The sequence below is a fragment of the Amborella trichopoda genome, chromosome 11, assembly GCF_054954075.1.
Source record: "Amborella trichopoda isolate Santa Cruz 75 chromosome 11, AtrichopodaSantaCruz75HAP2 v2.0, whole genome shotgun sequence".
NCBI classification, from domain to species: domain Eukaryota; kingdom Viridiplantae; phylum Streptophyta; class Magnoliopsida; order Amborellales; family Amborellaceae; genus Amborella; species Amborella trichopoda.
In genome coordinates, this window is record NC_142346.1 from 47,415,581 (window position 1) to 47,437,226 (window position 21,646).

The 21,646-nt window shown below is 35.7% G+C and overlaps 1 protein-coding gene across 1 annotated transcript; it reads right to left on the minus strand.

Moving 5' to 3' along the window:
- Positions 1-5,275: 5,275 nt before the first annotated feature.
- Positions 5,276-21,646, minus strand: LOC18427756 (smr (Small MutS Related) domain-containing protein). The gene is made up of 5 exons (XM_011622690.3): positions 21,476-21,646; positions 8,236-9,065; positions 7,117-7,547; positions 5,590-5,659; positions 5,276-5,429 (listed from the first exon to the last, which is right to left on the minus strand). Exons 2-5 carry the CDS (start codon positions 8,964-8,966, stop codon positions 5,366-5,368), a joined length of 1,296 nt encoding a protein of 431 aa, XP_011620992.1. The 5' UTR covers positions 8,967-9,065; positions 21,476-21,646; the 3' UTR covers positions 5,276-5,365.

Below are 21,646 nucleotides of genomic sequence, written 5' to 3' on the forward strand. Positions count from 1 at the left end.
TTATCAATTTGGTTATGTGTTTTTTATTTTTTTATTTTTTTTCTTGAACTTTAATTTTGTAACATTTCATATAATGTTCCATCCTGTAACATGTAAAACTAGCCTTCTAACTAGTTTTGTTAGAGATCTTTGTTCAAGGCTTCAACGATCTCTAACAAAATTAGTTGGTTATAGTTACAGGATGTAACATTATATAAAACACAACAAAATTAACATTTTTTATTAAAGAAAAGCATGTACCGTTATGAGATATTAAGATTTTTTTTAGAGCAATTTCTTTGCTTTTAATGCGTTATTTGGATAATATTACTCAAGATGACTGCTTCTTGTGCACTCACGTCCATTTCGTATGGAGAGAGATTTCGGTCAAAATTAGAGAGAGAGAGAGAGAGATAATGCACGGATAGAGATTTTTTTGCCAAAAGTGTAGAGAGAGAATGCACGGAGAGAGATTTCTTGGCCAAAAGTGTAGATAGAGAGAATGCACATAGAGAAATATTTCTTGGCCAAAAGAAAAGAGAGAGAGAGAAAGAGATTGCCCAAACGTAGATAATTTGTGTAAGAGAAGGATTTCCTTTGGTCTTCTTCTATAAAAAAACGGTGCATGGAGAGCATGCTTAGACTCTTGGGTGATACTTAAGATTTTTTTTTTTTTAATCTAAAATTTTGGGATTTGTTTAACAACAAGTTGAATATTTTAAATAAAAACAGGATTTTGTGTTTTTAAACCGTTAGATTAGTTTGTCTGAAAATTGGACGGTCTGATTTTTTTTTCCCTTTGGAAGTTGGTCCTAGGGTGAAGAATGTACATTTAGTCCCACAAGCAAAAGAGGTATGTCAAAGTTGTTTTATATTTGAAATTATGCAATCTACTGTGGTTTCATTGGATGCGTATTTCCATAAAATATTTGAATTTTGGGGTTTCGAAAAATTTAGATTTGATAATATGAAAATTTAACGGCCACTATTCAATCGTAGAATTCTATTGATACCAATCCTATAAGAAAGTGTATATGATTTTTATTTTTATTTTTAATATTCTTGTCTAATAGCTTTTAGGTGGTTCTCATAAATTTTAGAATAAAAAAATCAACCCAATTATCTCTTTTTGAGTGAGGGAGTAAATACACAACTCCCTTGGAAGTTTAGCATAGCCCCTCTTTTTTTTTTTTTTCCTCCACTAAAAAAATAAATGTGTAATTATGGTTCTTATAAGGATTCATACTTTTTTAATTACATTTAAATTATGATGAATATAATATATATAATTTCTCATATGCCTTTTTTTTTTTTTTTTTTTTCCTTTTTTTTTAATCTATGAGGATATGGGACAAATTATGTTTAATACAAATACATAATTATATTTCTCAATTTTATCCATATATGGAGTTTTATCCTATCTTAAAATCACACACATAGTTCCCATTTTTTAGGATTTTTTAGATATTCTTATTTCTTTTGTAACTTGAGATACTATCCATTTTGCAAGGAACTTAAATTAGGTGTATATTATTTAATTCTTAAAAAAACTAAGTTAGATGCAACACGTAAGTCGTTTCCTAATCTTATTGTGAAAGAAAAAAAATAAGAATACCTTTCCATAATTTAATCAAAATTAATAAGGATAAAAAATAAGTTTTTTGAAGATAACGGTGTAAATTATTGGTAAGGTGATCCTAATAGAATCACTATTACCGGACATTTTAATTAAATTTTGAGATAAGAGATGTTTTTTTTTTTTTGAACAAAAAGTCTTGTTTTTTTTTAAAAAAAAAGATTCATGTGGATATGCGAGTAATTTTGTTTACTTAGGATACGTAATTATATTTAAATTAAGCTAAGAACCCAAATTAAAATTCATGCTGGAATACAAAAATTATGGTTAATTCTAAGGATTCATTCCTAATTTAGAAATTTTCTCAATTACATTTAAATCAATTTTCTTATGCTTTCTTTTTTTTGCAAAAAAAATAATCTATGTGGATATGTGACATACAAACTGCGGTTAATTATAAAAATACTTTTCTAATTGCATTTAAATTAAGGCTAAGAGCCTAATATGAAATTTGTTTTTGGCTTTAAAAATTAGGGTTAATTGTTATGACACATCCCTAATTTGGATACTTTCCTAATTACATTTAAATTAGGGCTAAGAAACTAATATGAGATTTATGTTGGTTATAATAATTTGTGGAATTATGATAATTATATTTAAATTTTATAGATTTAGTTTTCTTAAAATCTTTTTGGATATGTTTTTTATCCGGGAAAGGTTTCTTTGCTTCTTCTACAACATAGAAGTTCTATCCTCCCCCTACCATCCAGCCGTCCAATTTTGATCAAGAGAGCCACTTACCTTTTGATCTTAGATTCGACGTCTCAAAGTATTTTATTTTTAATTTTTTTATACAAATTGTATGAATATGAAATTTGGTACGTACCATCTTCTCATTGGAACACACCTGTAAAAAATATTAAAAATAATTTTTCAATAACATATAATGACAAAATACCCTTTGAATCTTTCAAAGGTAGTTTGGTCATTTTATTTTATTGAAAATATTTTTTTTATATTTTTCGCTAGTGCGAGTTTAATAGAGGAATGGACATCCAAAATTTGATGTCAAAATAATTTATAAAAAAAATTAAAAATAAAATAGTGTAGAGATGTGACATTGTCATTGGGGAAATCTTAGCCCTCCAATCAGAATTGACGGTTGGATAAAGGGGAAGATAGAACTTCTATCCTATAGGGGAAGCATAGAAAGCTTCCCCCTTTTTATCCACCTCTATCTCCTAATTTACATTGGAGGCCCTTATTTCTAATTTAATAGTTATTTCTACCTGCTTATTCTCTTTCTCAGTCATATAAATATGGTGCCACTGTTGGTCTCTTCTCCCTCTCTCGCTATTCTTCAATCTCTCTCTTACTCTCTCTAAGTGCCGTCTTTTTTATGGAAAAAGTTTATATGAGAATGCAATCTTATAATGTAGAACTACGAATGCACCTCAAAAATCCATACAAAAAAGTAGTTTTAATGTTGAAAGATTGATCATCTTGACATCGAGATGTATGACAATGAAAAATAAAAAGATTTTAAGTCTCAGATATCGTGTATTTTACAATATATTATCTACACCGACTATTTTCAAGATTTTCGTATGTTTGTAGATCTACTTGATTTTAACCATTTTTTAAAATTCCTAAATTCCACTCCTACTACTGCCGGTAGGAAACCCTTTCCTACTTACCATCTCAGAAACATATTTACCATCTCAGAAACAAAAAAATATTCAGACTAACAAAATAAACTAAAAAATATAAAAACTGCAAATGAACCGTTGATATAGTAAATCATTGATTTATTATTAATAACACAAATTATTATTCGTAAATTATTTCCATCAAATTGGGTAGTTACTAGGATTATTTTATTAACGATTAATTGATTGAAGTCTCTCTCTCTCTCCACCTCCTCTCCCTCTTCATTGCCTTTTTAATGAATTACAAGGGTCATTGCCAACCCATCCTTAACTCAAAAACTAAACTCCAAACAATTAATGGTTTAAAGATTTTCTGTTCCCCCAAAAGCATATTGTGTATTTACTCCCTCGGCTAAAACTCACATAAGGAATATTTTTTTTGGGAAAGTATATAATGAGACCATTTATTTTTTATACAAGGTGGTCACAATTTAACTTGACCATTAGATGTAAAATTTGTGGCTGCATTTATTTCATTGATCAGGTTCAAAGTTCAAAAGAAATTTTTTCGAATTTTATGACATACCCAAGCTCTCAGATTTCACATGAAATGGTGGTAAATAATTGTGACATCCATGTAAAAAACGTAAAGGAAAAAGCTTATATAGAACCAAGGCTCTCAACAATCAAATTTGAGCCTACCTCAAAAAGTTCACTAGAAGAGGTTGTTTTGATGCCCAAATGTCTTTAGATTGATCATCTCGACATCAAGATGCATGGACATAAAAAAAAAAAATGGATTTCGAGTTTTGGACATACTATATTTTGTAACGTATTTTTAGATCGTTAATGTTCACGATTTTCAAGTTTTCATAGATATGTCGTTCTACACTATTTTTGAAGCTTTAAACTTCATAAATACATATGAAAATATATTTTAAGGCTAACACAAAAATTTCCAATAATAAAACCACATTTCTCGATACTATTTGAAAGTAGGCTCTAATTTGATTGTTTAGAAGCTAGGCTCTATACAAACTACACCCAAAGGTAAATGGTCTCATTGTATACGAACCTTATTTTTTAACCTTGGAATATAACCTCTAGGCCCTAATAACCAAACTCAAAAATAAATAAATAAACAATAAATAGGACTTTTATGTGCCGCCAAAAAAAAATAACATCCCTTGATTCAACAAGAGCCATCTAATTTTCGGATGGCAAATTCTAAGTTTCAAAAGCTTGGTCCAATTTTTTTTCTCAGAAATAATCATTTTTATCTCAAAATTTATGATAAAATAACTCATCCCTAGTTACTCTTTTGCCCAAAGTAGTTGTGCAGTGTATGCCCCTTCTAAATCCCTATTCCACAAATCCTGTTTTAATTTTAATTTTATTTCATTTATTTTTAATATTTTCTGGATCATCAATTCGAACCGATTCAAACCCAATCCAGATCGCCGTTCCAGCAATCCGATATTGATTTTGTGGTGAACGATCCACCCCGGATTTTGAAACACTAGTTTTCTATATGCGTACGTGTGTGTGCCCCATTGGGCTTATATAAATGAAAGGCAGTCGCTCAAGGGATTCATTGTCCACCAATCAGACACGTTTTGTTTTGATTCGAAAAAGTAAGCTCTAAAAGATTGAAAGGATTGTTTGGAATTCTATGTCCATCGTTCGTCAATCATGCACGCACGCGCAAAAAATTGACCTAGGGGTGGCAATGCGCCAAGCATCGATGGAGCCGGGCCGGGAATCCAGAGCTGGGTTGGACCCTATCCACCCTGATAGAATGTCGAGCCGTGCCATGATAGGCCTGCTCCAGGACGGACTGGCCCAGCCCAATGGGCCACATATGCTGGCCCACACAGCCGGGCCCATTGCCACCTTACAGAAAACGGTTATGGATGCATACTTTCATCCTTGGACTGCTCCAGGACGGACTGGCCCAGCGCAATGGGCCACATATGCTAGTCCACACAGCCGGGCCCCTTGCCACCTTACAGAAAATGGTTATGGATGCATACTTTCAAAATCTTTAGTGCATGTTTATGAGGCCCCTGTATCGTGAACTCCTTATTTCATGTTACTATTGTGACAGTACCAAGAAACATGAACGTATAAATTAGATACAACTCGTGTACAATTACAGGATTCAGTTGAGGCGAAACTTGGGCCTTAGGGCGATTACCCCAGGTCTAGCCTCGTGAAAATTATACCTGCATGCAGAGCAAGGTACAAAACGTTACAGGAATCCCAAGGAAGGATAAATGAATAAAATTGCTGAAAACCACAGATTTATATATGACAAGAATATTCATGGGGCATTTTAGAGAGTTTTAAAATTGCTAAACGGTTAAAAGTTTACGGTAAATTTACCCTTTGGACAACAGGAAACTTCTTACAGCTGCAGGAAGAGATGCGCCTCCATGACTATGGTTGCCTGTCCCTATAACCAGCGTAGGGATGGTTAGTCTTATCTCCTCTAGAAACAAAAACTTATTGATTTTTAGGGTTTCCCTACCCTTTCAGAAATTCTCAATCATTTTCAGAAGCCCGAAAGAACAAAAACGAGAAAAAGAACAGATAGGAATGCTCAGCTTGCAGTCAAAGGAAAGCGGTACAACATTATCCACATGTCCAAACACGATTGCAAGTTAGCAACACAGCGCAAGAGACTGCAAATTCGAAGTCAACAAACTAAAAAAAACCACAAGACTATCTCAACAACTTTAGAAATGATCAAAGTTCATGAAATGGTGATAAACAAATCCATCATCACAATCTTAAAGAGGTTAGAAATATCCAAGAATTCAAAATGACTTTAAGAAGGTCTCTCATGCAGATCTTCAAGTCCATTCATAAAAACTTTTAAATATGTTCCAAAGAAAAGCCATCACATCTGCAGTTTGGGGAAATCATAATTGCATTTGGTACACAGTCTGTGTTTGTAAATTGATATTTTGGACATTTAGTACTGAACCACCAAGTGTGCCAAATTTTCCCATATCAACTAATATGCTCTGCTACTATTTCCAATTTTTGCACAGCAAAATTGACCAATTACTACATGAAATAGCTATCACAACATCAATCCATCAGACAAAAGCTATATCCTGATACAGAATGTCTGTCCCAGTTTTGCCCACACCGATTGGAAAGTAAAGTTGCAGGAAACTTCAATATTGTATCCCCAACAAAGCAATCAAAAATTAAATGCACATACAGCCTAATTTATGGTGCTCAAATAAGTTTACTGAGTCTATGCATTCTTGAGAGATGAAATACACGAGGCATCATAATTGTCATTCCCATCTCATGAAACCCAAAAGCAGAACAAGTGATCTAAGTTCAACGACTAATTGAGAGAAGTCATCGAGTAATGATTCCTACTTGGTGAATTGACTGAGGAGCAGAATACATAAAATCAGCAGTTATTACTGACTTAAAAATAACTATTGTTTTTAAATGACTAGATTATAATAGTAGCAAGTATCAATACGATCACCAGCAAATCAATGACGAAGGAATATCACTAGGAACATCACTATGTGAACCGGCGTGGGTCAGCTGTTCTGATCCTGTTCACTGGTCCTGCAGGGATTATTTGTATAGAAGAAAAAAAGAAAAAGTAAAGAGATACTGGTGGGAACCAGGCCAAATGGAGACCTGGACCAATACCCACCAGTTCCAAGCCAGCTCGGGCAGTTCCGAATCGGCACGCCGGTTTTTAAAACACTGGGTGTACATGAACAGACGTTCCTAAATTTTCGATCTCATGCAGCTCAACTTGTAGAAAGTGAAACCCATAACACTAGCCTACCCAAGAAAGAAACGAATATTAACCCAAAAAAAAGTGCAATACTTAGTTAGGGGAAACCTAACTTAGTTGAGTTGTCTCCATACCGGTTATAACCTGCAGTAGTGTCTGGCTTGGCCTTGGCAGTGGAAGTACAGGTAGTGATGTTTCATCACCACCCTTCACCCCATCTAAACCATCCACATTCCCAGCAAAACTAGGACCTTCTTTCCCCTCTATCAGACTAGTTATTGCATCATAAGATAAAGAATTCTTGCTCTTCATCAGTTGAGTCTCAATCCTTTTCAAATGAATCTCCAAGGCATGCACTGCTTCTGATGCATGAAGGCCATGTAAATCCAATTTCCACATGTCATTCTCACTATTTCTAATACGAAGAATTTCTTCAGCTGCCTTAGCATTTAATTGCTCGGCTTTTAACCACTCCTTGTTGGCCTTCGATGAGAGCTGTTGTGCCACATGGTGGTCCCCTCTTAAATATGCATTACTGGCAGCCCGTGAGTGCTGACTAGCCACCCTAAGAAATAAAGTAGCACTATGAATGAAGTAAGAAAATAAAGAATTTCTGAAACCATGGTTGGAACTTTGAAGAATAATTATCCAAGGCCAACAGTTTTATAGAATTCAGAAAACAGCAACCTATTTCAGTTATTTAAGAAAAAAAAATGGTACAAGATACTGATAGATGAAATGCAATTGTTAATACAAATGAAAATACCAACAAGTCATATACATATGGGATTATCTGATGTACACCGCCTAGCAGACACCCAGTGGCCCAAATTGAATCTGGGCCAATATGATGACCATAATTGCATTTCATATTTGAATTTTAATCTTTTTTCTATGAATCCAAACCACTTGAAATTTAAAGCGTCCACTCTTCTAATTAAGGTGCACCTAATAAAAATATTTAAAAAAATTATTTGTAAAAAAATATTGACCAAAATACCCCTTAAAGTTCTAAAGGTATTTTGGGTAATTTATTTTTTGTGAAATATTTTTTAAATATTTTTATTAGGTGCACTTAGTTTTCAAGAGAAGGCGCTCCAAATTTCAAGCAATTTAGATTTGTAGAAAAAAAATGAAACTTCCAAGATGACATACAATTGTGACAATCGGATCAGCCTAGATTGCCATTGGACTTATACTATTTTACATCAGCCCTTGGACTGACAGGATCTTTTTCCTACACACACACACACCTGACCGTCCGAATCGCATCTTTTCGATGGGTCAAATATACATCATCCTCTTCCCACTCAGGCTCAACAGGTGCAGAAAGCACACTCCGCATAGCTGGTGTCCGACATAAGTCACTGTTCGAATCAAGTGCTAATGGCTTTCCAAGTTCAACACATTCCATCCTCTCACAAAGACCACCAGTTGGATCTATGGATTCTTCCTTCGATTCTTCAGATTTTCTAGGTTGATATTCCATGGATTCCAAGAGGGTGCAAGCCTGGTCCTTGTCATAATTGACTGCAACTAAGACATCCCCAATCAAACTGAGATCAGCCCAACCATACTGCTTCTTCAGATTCTCAATAACAACTTCGTTGCTAGTTTCTTCAGTAGTCTGACCTCTGAGTTTAGAATTGTTAATAGATGAGTCGGAATCTGTGGAGGGTTTTAGTACTGAAGAAAAAGACTTTTGTGGCGAGAAATCTTTCAACACTATGATTGATGGAATAAGCGAAGCAGCCCTAGGATTCCCATAACCCATGTTATCTCCATTGTCGTAAGTTCTTATGATCTTTTTCGATTGGGTTATTGAAGACGATGAAGAGGAATGGGGCATTGGTGGGTATGGGTCTGCTTCAATTTTTGGTAAATCACCACGAGCTTCACGCTGCTTCCGATCAAAGGCGGCCCAACCAGAAGACCTTCCCTTCCAAGATATTTTGGAACGGAGGGGATCAGATCTAATAGTCATTTCGAAATATTGTAGGTATTTCGTGTTTGTGTTCCCACAAAAACAGTAAATCTTTAGCAATTCAATCTTTCAAAAAGAGATGATTCCCTCAATGATCCTCTGTTAAAAATAAAAAAGAAGAAGAAAATCAACTCTTGAGATCACAAAATTCAACAAATGCAAATACCAGAAAACACAATTTACAACTAAATGCGAACGATGCTGAAAATTTTTCAAAATCATTTATCAAAATATTTCCCCAATCGCAAAACACCATCAAAGTGTACTGCGTTGTTGAATCAAGTTGTGACGCAGAAACTAAATACAAGTTGGCTACTAAACACTATTATTGAGATGGACAACTTATTTATCACAATCCAGTCATTCACTAGTAATAAAAGCAAGGGAGTCAGACCAAGAAAGGGAACAGAAGCAGGAATGGGGGGTGGTTTGTATCTAAAAGGATTCGCGTATCCCCTTCTCTCTCGTTTATTTTCTTGAATAGGAGCCAGTTGCATGCGGTATAAGCCCCAACTTTTCTTACATAATCGGAAAATGTGATGGATTAGCCCACCTCAACCCACCATGTGTAGGGCTTCCAATGGACAGGGCCGAACCTCGGTCTTCCAGGCCGGGCACGGTTTCGGGCCGCTAGCAGGCCAGTCCACGGGCCAATTTCAGGCTACGGAGCGGACCAGAATATTGGTACATTGGTTTTTGGACGAGCCGGGGCTGTTAACGGGCCAACCTTCAAAAGGCCTGTTTTTCCCATCGGGATGGGCTGGACCTGTAAACTACCTTAAGGCATGGGACCATGAACCGGCCCAAATGAACCCAGCCTGGCCCATTTAGAAGCTTTTTTTAATAATTATTTTACTCGTCAATTATTATTTTTAGTTCACTATTCAAAAAAAAATTATAATAAAAAATTAACTTTTCGTTTCCACCTTTCTCTCTCTCAATTAACCTTTTACCCAAATAAACCTAACCCCCACTCTCTCTCTCTCTAAACCCTAAAATTTGGTTCGTTGTCTCTCTTACTCGCCTCTCTGGTCCTGCTTTCACAAAGCCCTCTCTCTCTCTCTCTCACACACACATTTTGTCACCTCGGTCTTTCTCTCTGCTCTCTCACAAAACCCCCTCTCTCTCTGGCACTAGTTTTTGCCACAAAGGTACGATTACAATGCTTACAAATGGCATTTCTAGTTCCATCTTGTTTAATTTCTAAAGTGAAATCCTCCCAAACTTTGGATTTTAACTTCCTTTCAAGAAGTTGGACCTATTGAAGCCACTTGGCTTTCTACAGTGTTCTCATTCTCACTAACTTCAGACATCTTTGTTAGTAATTACCCGCAAACCGACATAATGATGCTAACTCTTAAAAATCTATATTTAGCATCAAATCGTTCAAAATTCATGAGTTTTGGAAGCATTTACATGAGTGTATGTGTGTATGTCTCTGTGTGTGTGACCACAGCAATAGGAAACAATGAACTAGGCATTTTCATAGTTATTTGTCACTTCTTTGGTACTTAAAAAGAACTCAAAATATCAAACCAATAGATCAGCCAGCAATATTCTAAATTTCTAATCATGCTTTGGAAGTTGAAAAGAAACAAGTCTAGCCAATCCCATTTCTTCAATACCATGATGGATAACAAAATCAAAAACTTAAAAAGAACATGAAAAGGAAGTAACAGTGACTCAGAGACAAGGAAAAACATGCAGATGTACACTTACACACATACATACAACCACACAGGGATCGATTCAGAATTTTATAAATGAATCGACAAGCAACTCAAAGAATCACCAACAGTGAGTCCACCATTGCCAAGAAAAAATATGAGCAAAGAAATATAAGCATTAATAACAGTAAAGGAAACGCTCAATCAGCCACAAACATAAGCCCATATACAAATGATGATCTACCAATGCAACACCAATAACAAAGAAGCAAGCAACGGAATAGTGAAAGCAAGAATAAACTAAGCCTCAAATAGAATCTTAGTTTCTCATCATCATCAAGAAGTAGAACACATAAACTGATATAGGAAAAAGAATAGGAAAGCAAAATAAAAAAGGTAAAACAAATAAGTAAAGAATCTAATAGACCAATTAATACAATTTTGAATCTCAATCGTCAATGGAACCTCCAAATTCTAGAAAATAGAAAAAGAAAAGATGCAACAGAAAGAACTCAAAGAGGAAAACAAAAACACTTGACAAACAAACAAACAACCACATAAATTAAAACATGTATATTAAAAGATCATCAAGCGCAATTCTATCACACCAAATGAATTCTCAGAACCAGTATTCAAACCACCTATTTGAATCTAATCAGTTTAAGGATTTCAATTAGATTATGATAATGGATACTTTTGATTTTCCATATGTATGGGTGTATGAGAGAGAGTAAAATCTGATGAAAATGCCCACAAACATTGAGTTCTCCTAAGGATTTATTTCATGACTTTTAAAGCAATTCTCTCACATAGGACTGCTTTTCAAAAAAAGTATTCAGTCTCAAAACTTTTAATCAATTCTAAGGGGAACTGATGATTCTACATATGCATGCAAAATAATAGGGGAACAATGATTTTTTTTCCTTCTGGAAACTTTAACCAATTGTCTCAAATGGGTAATGATGATTGTACAAATATTTGCAGAGAAAATAAAAAACCATGAGGAGGAGGAGGATAAAACAGAGGATTCGGCTTACAAAAACCAACACAACTTCAGAAAAGGATAGCTATGAGAAATATCAGGAGAAATCAGAGAATTCATCTCAAAACCAAAACAATTTCAAAAATGGAAAACCATGCAATGGACTAAGAAGAACCCATCTATGTATATATCAAACATATCCAAGAAAAAACAAAGGACTAATGAAATTTTGGAAACAACTCCAGGCTAAAAAACCCATCAATTTTCCATGGATTAATATCGATAAGAAACCCTAAAAAACGAAACCCCATTTCAGGAACCAAACAAAAAATACATACCTTTTTTTGTTAATCTGATTTAACACACAGAGAGAGGTTGATCTGATCCTTGTGTTGGTAATCTGATTTTAGAGAGAGAGAGGTGGTCGATCTGCTTCTAGAGAGAGAGAGAGGGCTTTATGGGAGAGCAGGATTTGTGAGTGAGGCCAGAGAGAGCGAGGAGTGGGGGGGTTTGTGAGAAAGCAGAGAGAGAGACCGAGGTGACAAAATGCGAGAGAAAGAGAGAGGGTTTACAGAGAGAGAGAGAGAGAGAGAGAGAGAGAGGGGGCTTTGTGAAGGCAGAACCGGGCGGTTACCGGTTAGATCACCTGATTTTTCTAACATTGGTTTAGAGAGAGAGAGGGGGTTAGGTTTATTTGGGTAAAAGGTTAATTGAGAAAAAGAAAGGGGGAAAGGTAAAGTTTTTTTTTTTAATTATAAAAAAAATTGAATAGTTACCTATAAAAAATTGAAGAGTGAAATAATTTAAAAAAAAAAAACTCTCAATGGGCCAGGCCGCATGCCTTAGGTAGTTTACAGGTCCAGCCCAACTTGATGAAAAAAACGGGCCTTTTCAGTGCCAGCCCATTAACAGCCCGGCTCGTCCAAAAACCACTACATCTATATTCTAGCCCGGCCTGGTCCAATCCGTAGCCTGAAATTGGCATGTGGACTGGCCCGCTAGCGTCTGAGGCCCAGGCCCGGCTGTGTCCATTGGCAGCTCCACCTACAAAAGAGAGACACATAGCATTTTGTCTCTCCTTATGGCATCTGCTACCCTCCAACAACAGTTCTCAATAGGGATTTTTCCTCACCCCATCCACAAGGAAAGAAGGGACCAAATGACCTGCCTTATATCCACCATGTTCCCCATGCACCCCTGAGTTTCATCCTTTGTTAAAATAGACCACACAGCGCAGCCTTTAAAAAATATGGCCTCCTAGCCTATGAGTACCACACAATAGTCAATTAAATAGCCCCTAAACCCTTTTCTAACATAAGTAAAGGCGGGACAATCAAGTATTCAATTCAAAGCCCACTGATTGAACCAAGTTCAATTCGGTTTTGAGAGATTAGTATATTTCATTTCTCAGTTTAGGGTTTAGTGATATTTATGAATATTGAGTTTCAATTTTGTTTTTTTCAATTTAGGGGCCCAGATCTCTGACTCACTCTATGTTAAAAATAAAAAAAAACAAAAAGTGGTTGAATGAAGCTGTTGCAGCTCAAAGCCAACTTATCAGGTGCTAATTTATAAGAAATTAATAATCCGATCATCTACCATGCAATTTCATTGTTTTGAGAACATGGTCCTCGGATAAGTTATGCATAATTCAATTTTTGTTATCTTAGAGTGATAACTGAATTTCAATTATTAAATTTTGTTGTAGAATCATGAAAGATGCCCATTTATCAGATACCTGCATATCCATTGTACATTGTCATCATCATTCAAGCCTTATCCCAACATCCATTGTACAATGACCCACCGGAGAAAAACGATTTTGGTATAGGGAAAATAGTTTTGAAGCAACATTGTGTATGTGTTTTTCAAGACAATGCGGGGATGAGATAGAGCCATTGGTGGGTAGGGGGGAGGTGCCTCAACATAACATCTTAGGCTCCATTCCTACCATTAACACTACAGAGAAAAAGGCAAAAAACATAGTGTCCAAGGCTCCATTACTACTATTAACAATACAGAGAAAAAGGAAAACGAAAATAATGAGTACCTAATTTTGAATTTTGAGTTTTTTTCTTTCTGGATCAAGAAAAAATTCAACCTTTTCGATCAAGAAAATGAAAAGTACACAGTTCAAAGCTCACCAATTTGAACCAAGTTCACTTGGGTTTTGAGAGATTAGTGTATTTCATTTCTCAATTCGGGGTTTAGTGATATTTACAAATATTGAGGTTCTCAAATTGGTTATTGTTTTTGTGCCTTTTTATTATTAGCTTTGGATTATCGGCCCTTATTACAGTGTAGGTTTTATTGAGTTTTTTTTATCAGGCAACTCAATCATAAAAGAACATAAACAAACTTAAGCCTGCTAGGTTTTGTTCTACTTCATTAGTCCTTAGATTGTCCATAAATTGAAAAGGAGCAGCACATTTATTTTTTCAATTTTATTGCCCCCCCTTTTTTCTATTTTATTGCCCATCAATGGTTGGTAAGCAATGATGACAGCAAGGTCACGACTGATTTCCCAGTCATCCCTAAGGAGACCAATGGAATATGGCCAAATCAAACTAAATTTTGACTGGCGACTCGGGACCTGGGGGTTAGGGGGTTTTATTCAAAGACCACTTTGGGAACATCATTGATTTCTACGATGGTTTCACTGGGCACCTTAACTCCACTATGGCTGAAACCATGGCCCTTTAAGAGGGCATTAAAAGATTTAATCAAGAATGGGGTACCCATTCAGTGATATAGGGTGACCGAAAAAATGTGATATTCTGGGCATCCAGTCACTCCCCCCTGCCCATCGCACCTTGAACATATTTTTACCAAAGATTCAATCTGTACAGACCTATTCAGCCCTCCTTTCAACACAATCAACTCCCTTGCCAAAGAAGGGGCTGCTGTGGGCAACGTTAGTGAAATTATTTTGGTAATTTTTTAGCTTGGTTCCATTTAATTTTGGGTTTTCTTTCAGTAATTTCAGGGGTCCAAATGGCCCGTACTCTGATAGTCCGATTGTACAAAGCACCTAAGGTTGCATCTCATGTTTTGGGATGTATAGAGCAGCCGAATAGTGGGCTACCATAGTTGACTTCTGATTTAGTATGTACTTTCTATCTACTTCCTTAATACAATTGTTAACATTTACTCAAAATAAAAAAGATATTGCAAGATCTATAGATATTTTTGGAGGACAAGATGAAGATGAATATGCTGTAGGGGGCTCTACTTCTAGGCCAAGATAGCTTGGGCATAAGAAGACTCTAAAAAAAGGCCTACGCATTCTTACTTCGAACATAACCCTGCACAGACATGGCTAAGGCAAATATGGCAACAGCCAATGTTGGAGGTGAAAACGAGGTGCATTTTTTGGACATCGAGTGCAGAACGTTGCATTGACCAAATGCTTGAGGTAATCAGCAAGATGAAAGTGGTGGAGGGGATACTGAAGAAAGCAAGAATCATCACCCCAATGTCTTGGACATGATGAGGAAGAATACACAAAATAGCGAGTTCTTGAAGCCAAAAGTCACAAGGTCTGCTACTCCATGCTTATCTTTGAAATTTAATTTGGACCAAAAAGACAGACTTAGAAGCGTGTTTATCTCTTTAGATTAGAGTCAAAGGATAGAAAAGGAAAGGTGTGGAAGCATTGTCCTGGAACCCTAATTGTGGAATCCGGATCACTACTGCATTTTTTTTTTTAGCCACTGCTGCACCTTGCAAATAGTGACAGGAAACCAGTAATGCGACATATTCACAAGGTAACGAAGGTTCCAAAAGACGAGATCATGAGGAACTTGAGCAATGAAGAAAGTAGATATGCCCCTATTTTCAAAAGTGTAGAGGATAAATTGATTTCACAACTGAAGAGGCCCCTCCCGTAGAAACGAAAAGCAATTCACGAAAACTAGAAAGAAGAAACAAACGCAAAAGAAAGAGACAACCAACCACAACGCAATGATATACGTGGTTCGACAACGTGCCTACGTCCACGGAAAATGAAAACTTCTTTACTGGCAATGGAGGATAGGGTTACAAAAGCTCTCTTCCTCACGCCTCTCTTATTACAAAGCAATCTGCGTTTGTCCTTTAACCCTTGATGAACCCCCAATCGCAACAATATATATCGAGTCTCAAATAGATAGTACAAATTACCAAAATACCCTTGTATGGATATATATTTAAGTCCCAGATATATCGAATCCCGTGTACGGACATATCCGAATTTTTCTTCCGGGCCTCAAACCCTACAGGCCTTCGGCCCTCCGGAGTCGTCTTTTTTCCTCCACCTTGGCAAATCTATTTCCTCATAATAGAAGACATCAATCCTCAACACCTACATCTAGCAGGGTACTATCTCACCCCTGCAATTACTATATTACTCTTGAGATAGAGTCTAAGGGTTGTTCCATGCAAGCAATCAACCAGTTCAATATGAAACTCAATCCTGATGTGGATGTCCAAGACCTAGTGTTAATGGAGCTTGACAAATATCAGTACTCAATGGGGACACTTGGGAAAATAGCAATCCCGGCAATAACTTAAAGACCATTGAGAGGGAGAGATAGAGCAAAACATGAGACGTGAGAGAAAGAGCTTTGGATTTAGGTGTATTTGGCAAAGAGAGAGGTAAAATCAATGGGAAAGGAAATAGGCAGGGGCATTTTTTGTCGCAAATAGCATTATTTACTCACAATGGGCGAGCTCCATGAGAGCAAAAAACAGAAATAATGATATTGGTAACAGGAAAATTTCATTTGGGGCTTGTTGTTTATTAAGTTTACATTGGGGATAGTGTGATTTTAACTTGTAAAGATATATATTGAGAACTATAATCTCGGTTTTTTTATACTATTTACATTTTGACAAACTTCAAAATGCGCAACAGTAGGATTGGTATGATTGAACTCTCAAAAATTGAGACTTGAGAAGCTAAATAGTAGAAAGTTTATAGTAATGCCCTACCTTCTAAAGATGATTCCTAATGTTTCTCCAAATACTTCATAACTCTCAAAGATTCTAATTAGATCATCACATAAATGCAAAGACAAATGCCTTGCTTGAAGATCAGCACCCTAAAACTTTGCCAACTTCCTCTTCTATTCATATTTTTGTTTGTCATTGAGCACATGTAGATATAGATATGGTTTTAATAACTAAATAGTCATATTGTGCATGATGAGATAATCCTCCCTCTCGCACATATTAAACCTTGTTCTTGAGGTGAAGTTAAGGTGAAGTTAGGGCTTTTTATTTCCATCAAATTAAGAACTTTGGTTAACCTTCCACTCTAAAATAGAACAAAATGATGTATGCTTCAACTAACCACATTTTAGGGTACTGGTGGTATCTTCTAAAGTATTTATCTAGGAATTTAAAGATATAGGAATGAAGAAGTTCAATCTAAAGAGGGGAGTTACAGTAATGGTTGAGGGAAAGGGCTTATAAGGTGTTAGAAACATTTTCAAGTTTGAAATTTTGGATCAATGGAGGAACCACTACCATGAGAACCATGTGGCCCCATTCTGGCATACAGATTTTTAGTCGTACAATTACTATTCCTTTACAGCCATTAAAGAGCGCCAGGCATGCCAGCTTGGCACGCCACTATTCACGGGGAAGATAACTTTTGGAACCTTGCTTATACCCAAAATGCCACCATACACCCTTATCGCTAACAGAGAAAAACACACTATTTTTCCCATGTTCCTAAAAAATAACTCCTTTGATACGGTTATAATTACTTAACGATTACATTTTTAGGGATTGCTCCTAAAGCTAACTAGGGCTAAGTCTTCAATGTGACTACTAAGACACTCAGATAGGTCCTAAAATATTAGCATTAACCTATCGTTATCCTATAATCAAAGCCTAAGGCTCTAGTTGAATGACTTAGTAGTCATATTGATTTGATAGCCCTAGTTACTTATGTGCAATCCTGAAAATATGCAGTCATAGGCAATTGCAATCTTATCAAAGATGACCAACTTTTTTGGCATAGAGGGAAAAAAATTTCTTGTTTCCTTGCAAAGATAAAGTTGCTCTACTGGTAGCGACAACCAAGTTCCAAAAGGTAAGCTTCCCAATGAATAGCGGTGAGACAAGCTGGTACACCTATCACTGATTAAATGGTGTGGTGATGTACTGGAATCTGGAAAAATAAGACAACGAGCCTAAGACCAATGTTTCATGTGTCCAAATAACTAGCAGAGTGGATGTGCGTCAAACGCGATTTGAATCCAATCTACATAGATAACTCTCTAACCATATCTTTTCACTCTCTAAGAACTTCCTGAATATATCGTTTATCTAAGTCACTTATCTCTAACCATGGCCCTTTTTCTCTAACTCCTCTCTCTATAACTATATCCATTGTTTCCAATTGCCATATCACTCTATCTACTTTTCTCTCTCTAAACACATCTTTTCTATCTCTAACCATGCTCTACGTTCTTCATAGTACATAAATAGAATTTTGTGGCCTGGAAATGTTATTTGAAATCCATATTTATGCATGAAAATGCATGCAGCCCTAGATCCTTTAAAATAACTTGTAGCCATCCTATCCATGAAGTAGTCACCCATTAGTGTATAATAATCTACCTGCTATGAGTTTTACCAAAATGTGGGTTGTAATATTGATTTTAAAAAAGTATTATATTATATTATGGCATGTGTTTACTACATTATATTTCATTGTGGCATTTGTTTATTTTGTCTGATTGCTCATGTCATATTATATTATATTAGTAAAGTCATGGCAATGGTATTTCTTTGGCTTGTAAGAACTATGATCTTAATAAATGAAGCCAGTCTGAACCTAAGGTTTGGAACCTCCAAACCTGAGGTTTGAGGACATATTTCTTACCTACTACATGTGCCACAAGCTTGATGATTTTTTATATACAATAGATTTGTATATTACTTGTGACACAAGTCGCACAACATAGTGCCACCACAAAAGTAACACACAGAATTGTTCTAAGCAGTAGTTTACTTATGATCAATATAAAAACCCACATTTTAATAAAAAATGTAGCAAATAGATTAGCTACTCTATTGGGTGACTACTTCATGGATGTAGGATGGTCACAAGTTAGTTTAAAGGATCTAGGACTACATGCATTTTCATGCATAGAAATGGATTTTAATAATGAGATGAGTTAGAGAGAGAAAGGACATGGTCAGAGAGAAAGAACTTAGATAAATGACATGGTAAGGATGTTATTGGAAAGAGAAAATGCACGGTTAGAGAGTTACCAAATGTAGATAGAATTCAAATCACGTGAGGAGTATGTGCACTCTGCTAGTAAGCCCTAAAATGTGGTTGTAAGCCTAAAACTTTGGTAACAATCCTTACTTCCACTATTATTTATCTCCTAAACACCATCACATTAGCTCCACTCTTAAAATGTTATGTCAACTCCCTAAATGTTTACATTAAATCTCGTCCTTTTGCATATAGTCCAAAGACCTTGCTAGCAGAATTTTCTTCTCACTATTGTCCCCTTCTCCCACCCAAAACCAATATATTAGCTCTTCGCATTAAATCTTAGCAATAAGATCTTATTTTATAAAACCCAAAAATGTTGTTGAAACCCTGAACCTCGGTCTAAACCCGTCATCCAATAAAAACCACTAGAACAACTCCCCTCATTAACTAAAACTACTCTATGAATTCCACATCTTTCTTTGATTTTTGGATAAACACTCCTAAACCTTCACCTCTGTAGCCCAAAAGTAAGGTTGTCATAGTATATCTAAATCTTCTCTTTAGATTTAGAGCAAAAATGTAGCTAAAACCCAAAATTCACAGAATAAGAAGCACTAACTCCAGCTCGAAAGAAAAAAAAAATTGCATGTGGAAGAAGTTCGGTTGCCTACTCGGTTACCATCAAAATCAAGTAACATAGTTGACACGAAAAAGCCCTGCCAGATTTTCAAAATTTGTCAAAAATTTTAATACACAAAAGCATATGTGATAAACCCAGCTTGTCATCTAGAGATACAATCATGTTATCACCTTCGAGGATACCATTTGCTTGTCAGATTGTCCTGAAAAATTATATATAGGTAAGCTTAGAGGACCCCCAATTTTTCATCGATAAAACTTTCCCAACTTGGACAATATTAGTCCAAGTCTAAATGAGTTCTTATTGATTACTACCTATTATAGAGAGGAAGGGATAAAGCAATTCTCCTTCATGATCTACGATTGAGAAGAAGGAACACGATCCCTCCTCCTCATTACGAGGAGAAGGAACTCAACCTCTCTACTTTCTACACAAATATATGACAAACAAAAGCTGATAAATAAGGGAGAGGAGATCGCATAATATCCCACTTCCCAACATTTTAAATGTTGAGGACCAAATCACATGATTTGTCGTATGTGCCAACATCCACATCATTGAATGGAGGTAGGAATGTAAACGAGTCGTTTTCAGGTTGCGGTCAAGAGCAGATCTCTAGGGTGGCCCAGATCAAAATACAAAATAAATACTAAATATTTATTATATCCATTTTATGACATACATATAATTATATATACACATGCTCCCGAACAACATACACACGTATGAAGGGCCGGGTCTGTTCAACACCGCTCCTATTAGGTCCGGGCTAAAGCTGGTTCCATACCTGGTCAAGTGGACCCAGACCTGATCTACCAGGTCCACCTGGCAGGTTGAAACCTTGACCCAAAGGAAGATTTTTGCACCTCTGAAATTGTTGGGAACATTAGGTTTATGGGTCAAGTTAACATAATTTACCATGATAATAACCGAAAGCCACAACCATTGTAATAACATATAATGGCGCTAACAACCGATTTAAGCATGGAAGAGGCGAAAATTAAAGAAACAACGCATTGCACATATGTTAGCCAAGTTATGGAAAGTTCTGCAGCAACTTGCCCCACCCTTATAAAGGTCTTAAAAAAAAAGTAAAAGGATAAAAAAATGCAAAAAAAAAAGGGAAACACCACTATATTAGTTAGAGTTAAGTTGTTTGACAATTTTGATAATTTTTAAGCTGATTTGGAACTTTCATATTTTTTCCCTTTTTCAATTGTTTTTTTGAGATATTAAAGTTCTAAATCAAAATTTTCAATAATCCATGTTCTATAGATTTTTTTTTAAGTTTTTAGTCTAACGGCTCCTATGACCTCTTTTATTTTTCTCTTATTTCTAACTTCTTAAAAAAAAAAACACCATTTTTCTGACTTTTATTCATTCTTCTTGTGTTGTACATAATCGGCCAAATCCAGTTAGTAGCCAAGGTGGAGGTGATTCCAAAGCATTGCATTCGCACAATAGCAACAATCGTGAAGGGCCCTTGCCATTATAACACTAATAAATTTATGGTCACATAATGTTTTTAGCCACGGTTTGGGTAATTTATACGTCAAAAAATTCCCACATCAGTATGAAAATTCCCCATTGATTTCATGCTAAAAGCAATAAAAATACCTAATTGAATGGTTACTACAATTTTAGGGATTTCAACATGTTCTATGCTAAAATGGACCAAAATGACACGAAAAGGTCACACCAATTAAGTATTACTGGTCTTTGTGAACTTCTCTATATAATTCACCAGAATAAACAGAATTCGTAATATTCAAAATACAAAAGAGAAGCAAGCAACTATAATCTCCATATAACCAGATAGCAAATAATTCAGTAATTTTGTTGCATGAATCGCAGGTTAAGCAATAGTCCTTCAGAGATAAACTCAAAAAACTCTAACACAAAGCCAATAAAAAATATAGGGCTCTTTTGACAACTAAAAATTAAAAAATGGATTTTCTACCCTAAAAAATCCAAAATAAAATTTTCAGAAATTTGAAATACCTAATTTACAGCGATACTATTTGCAAACCAGATCCCAAAGCTCTCGAAACCACGGTGTTGAAGCAGAGAACGAGATATCCGACGGCTGGTAGGTGGCGATTGAAGAATTGGACGGTTGAGAGTCGAAGATCTTCGAATAGGAGTAGATCTTGAATCCGGTATGAAAGTGAG

Bases quoted from the DNA above. Each gene is read 5' to 3' on its own strand.
- LOC18427756 (XM_011622690.3), bottom strand. From the start codon at position 8,966: ATGACTATTAGATCTGATCCCCTCCGTTCCAAAATATCTTGGAAGGGA. The intron at 7,548-8,235 runs GTGTGTGTGTGT...TTTATTTCTTAG, and splicing joins GATGCGATTCGGACGGTCAG to GGTGGCTAGTCAGCACTCAC. The intron at 5,660-7,116 runs GTATGGAGACAA...CGCTGGTTATAG, and splicing joins ACTACTGCAGGTTATAACCG to GGACAGGCAACCATAGTCAT.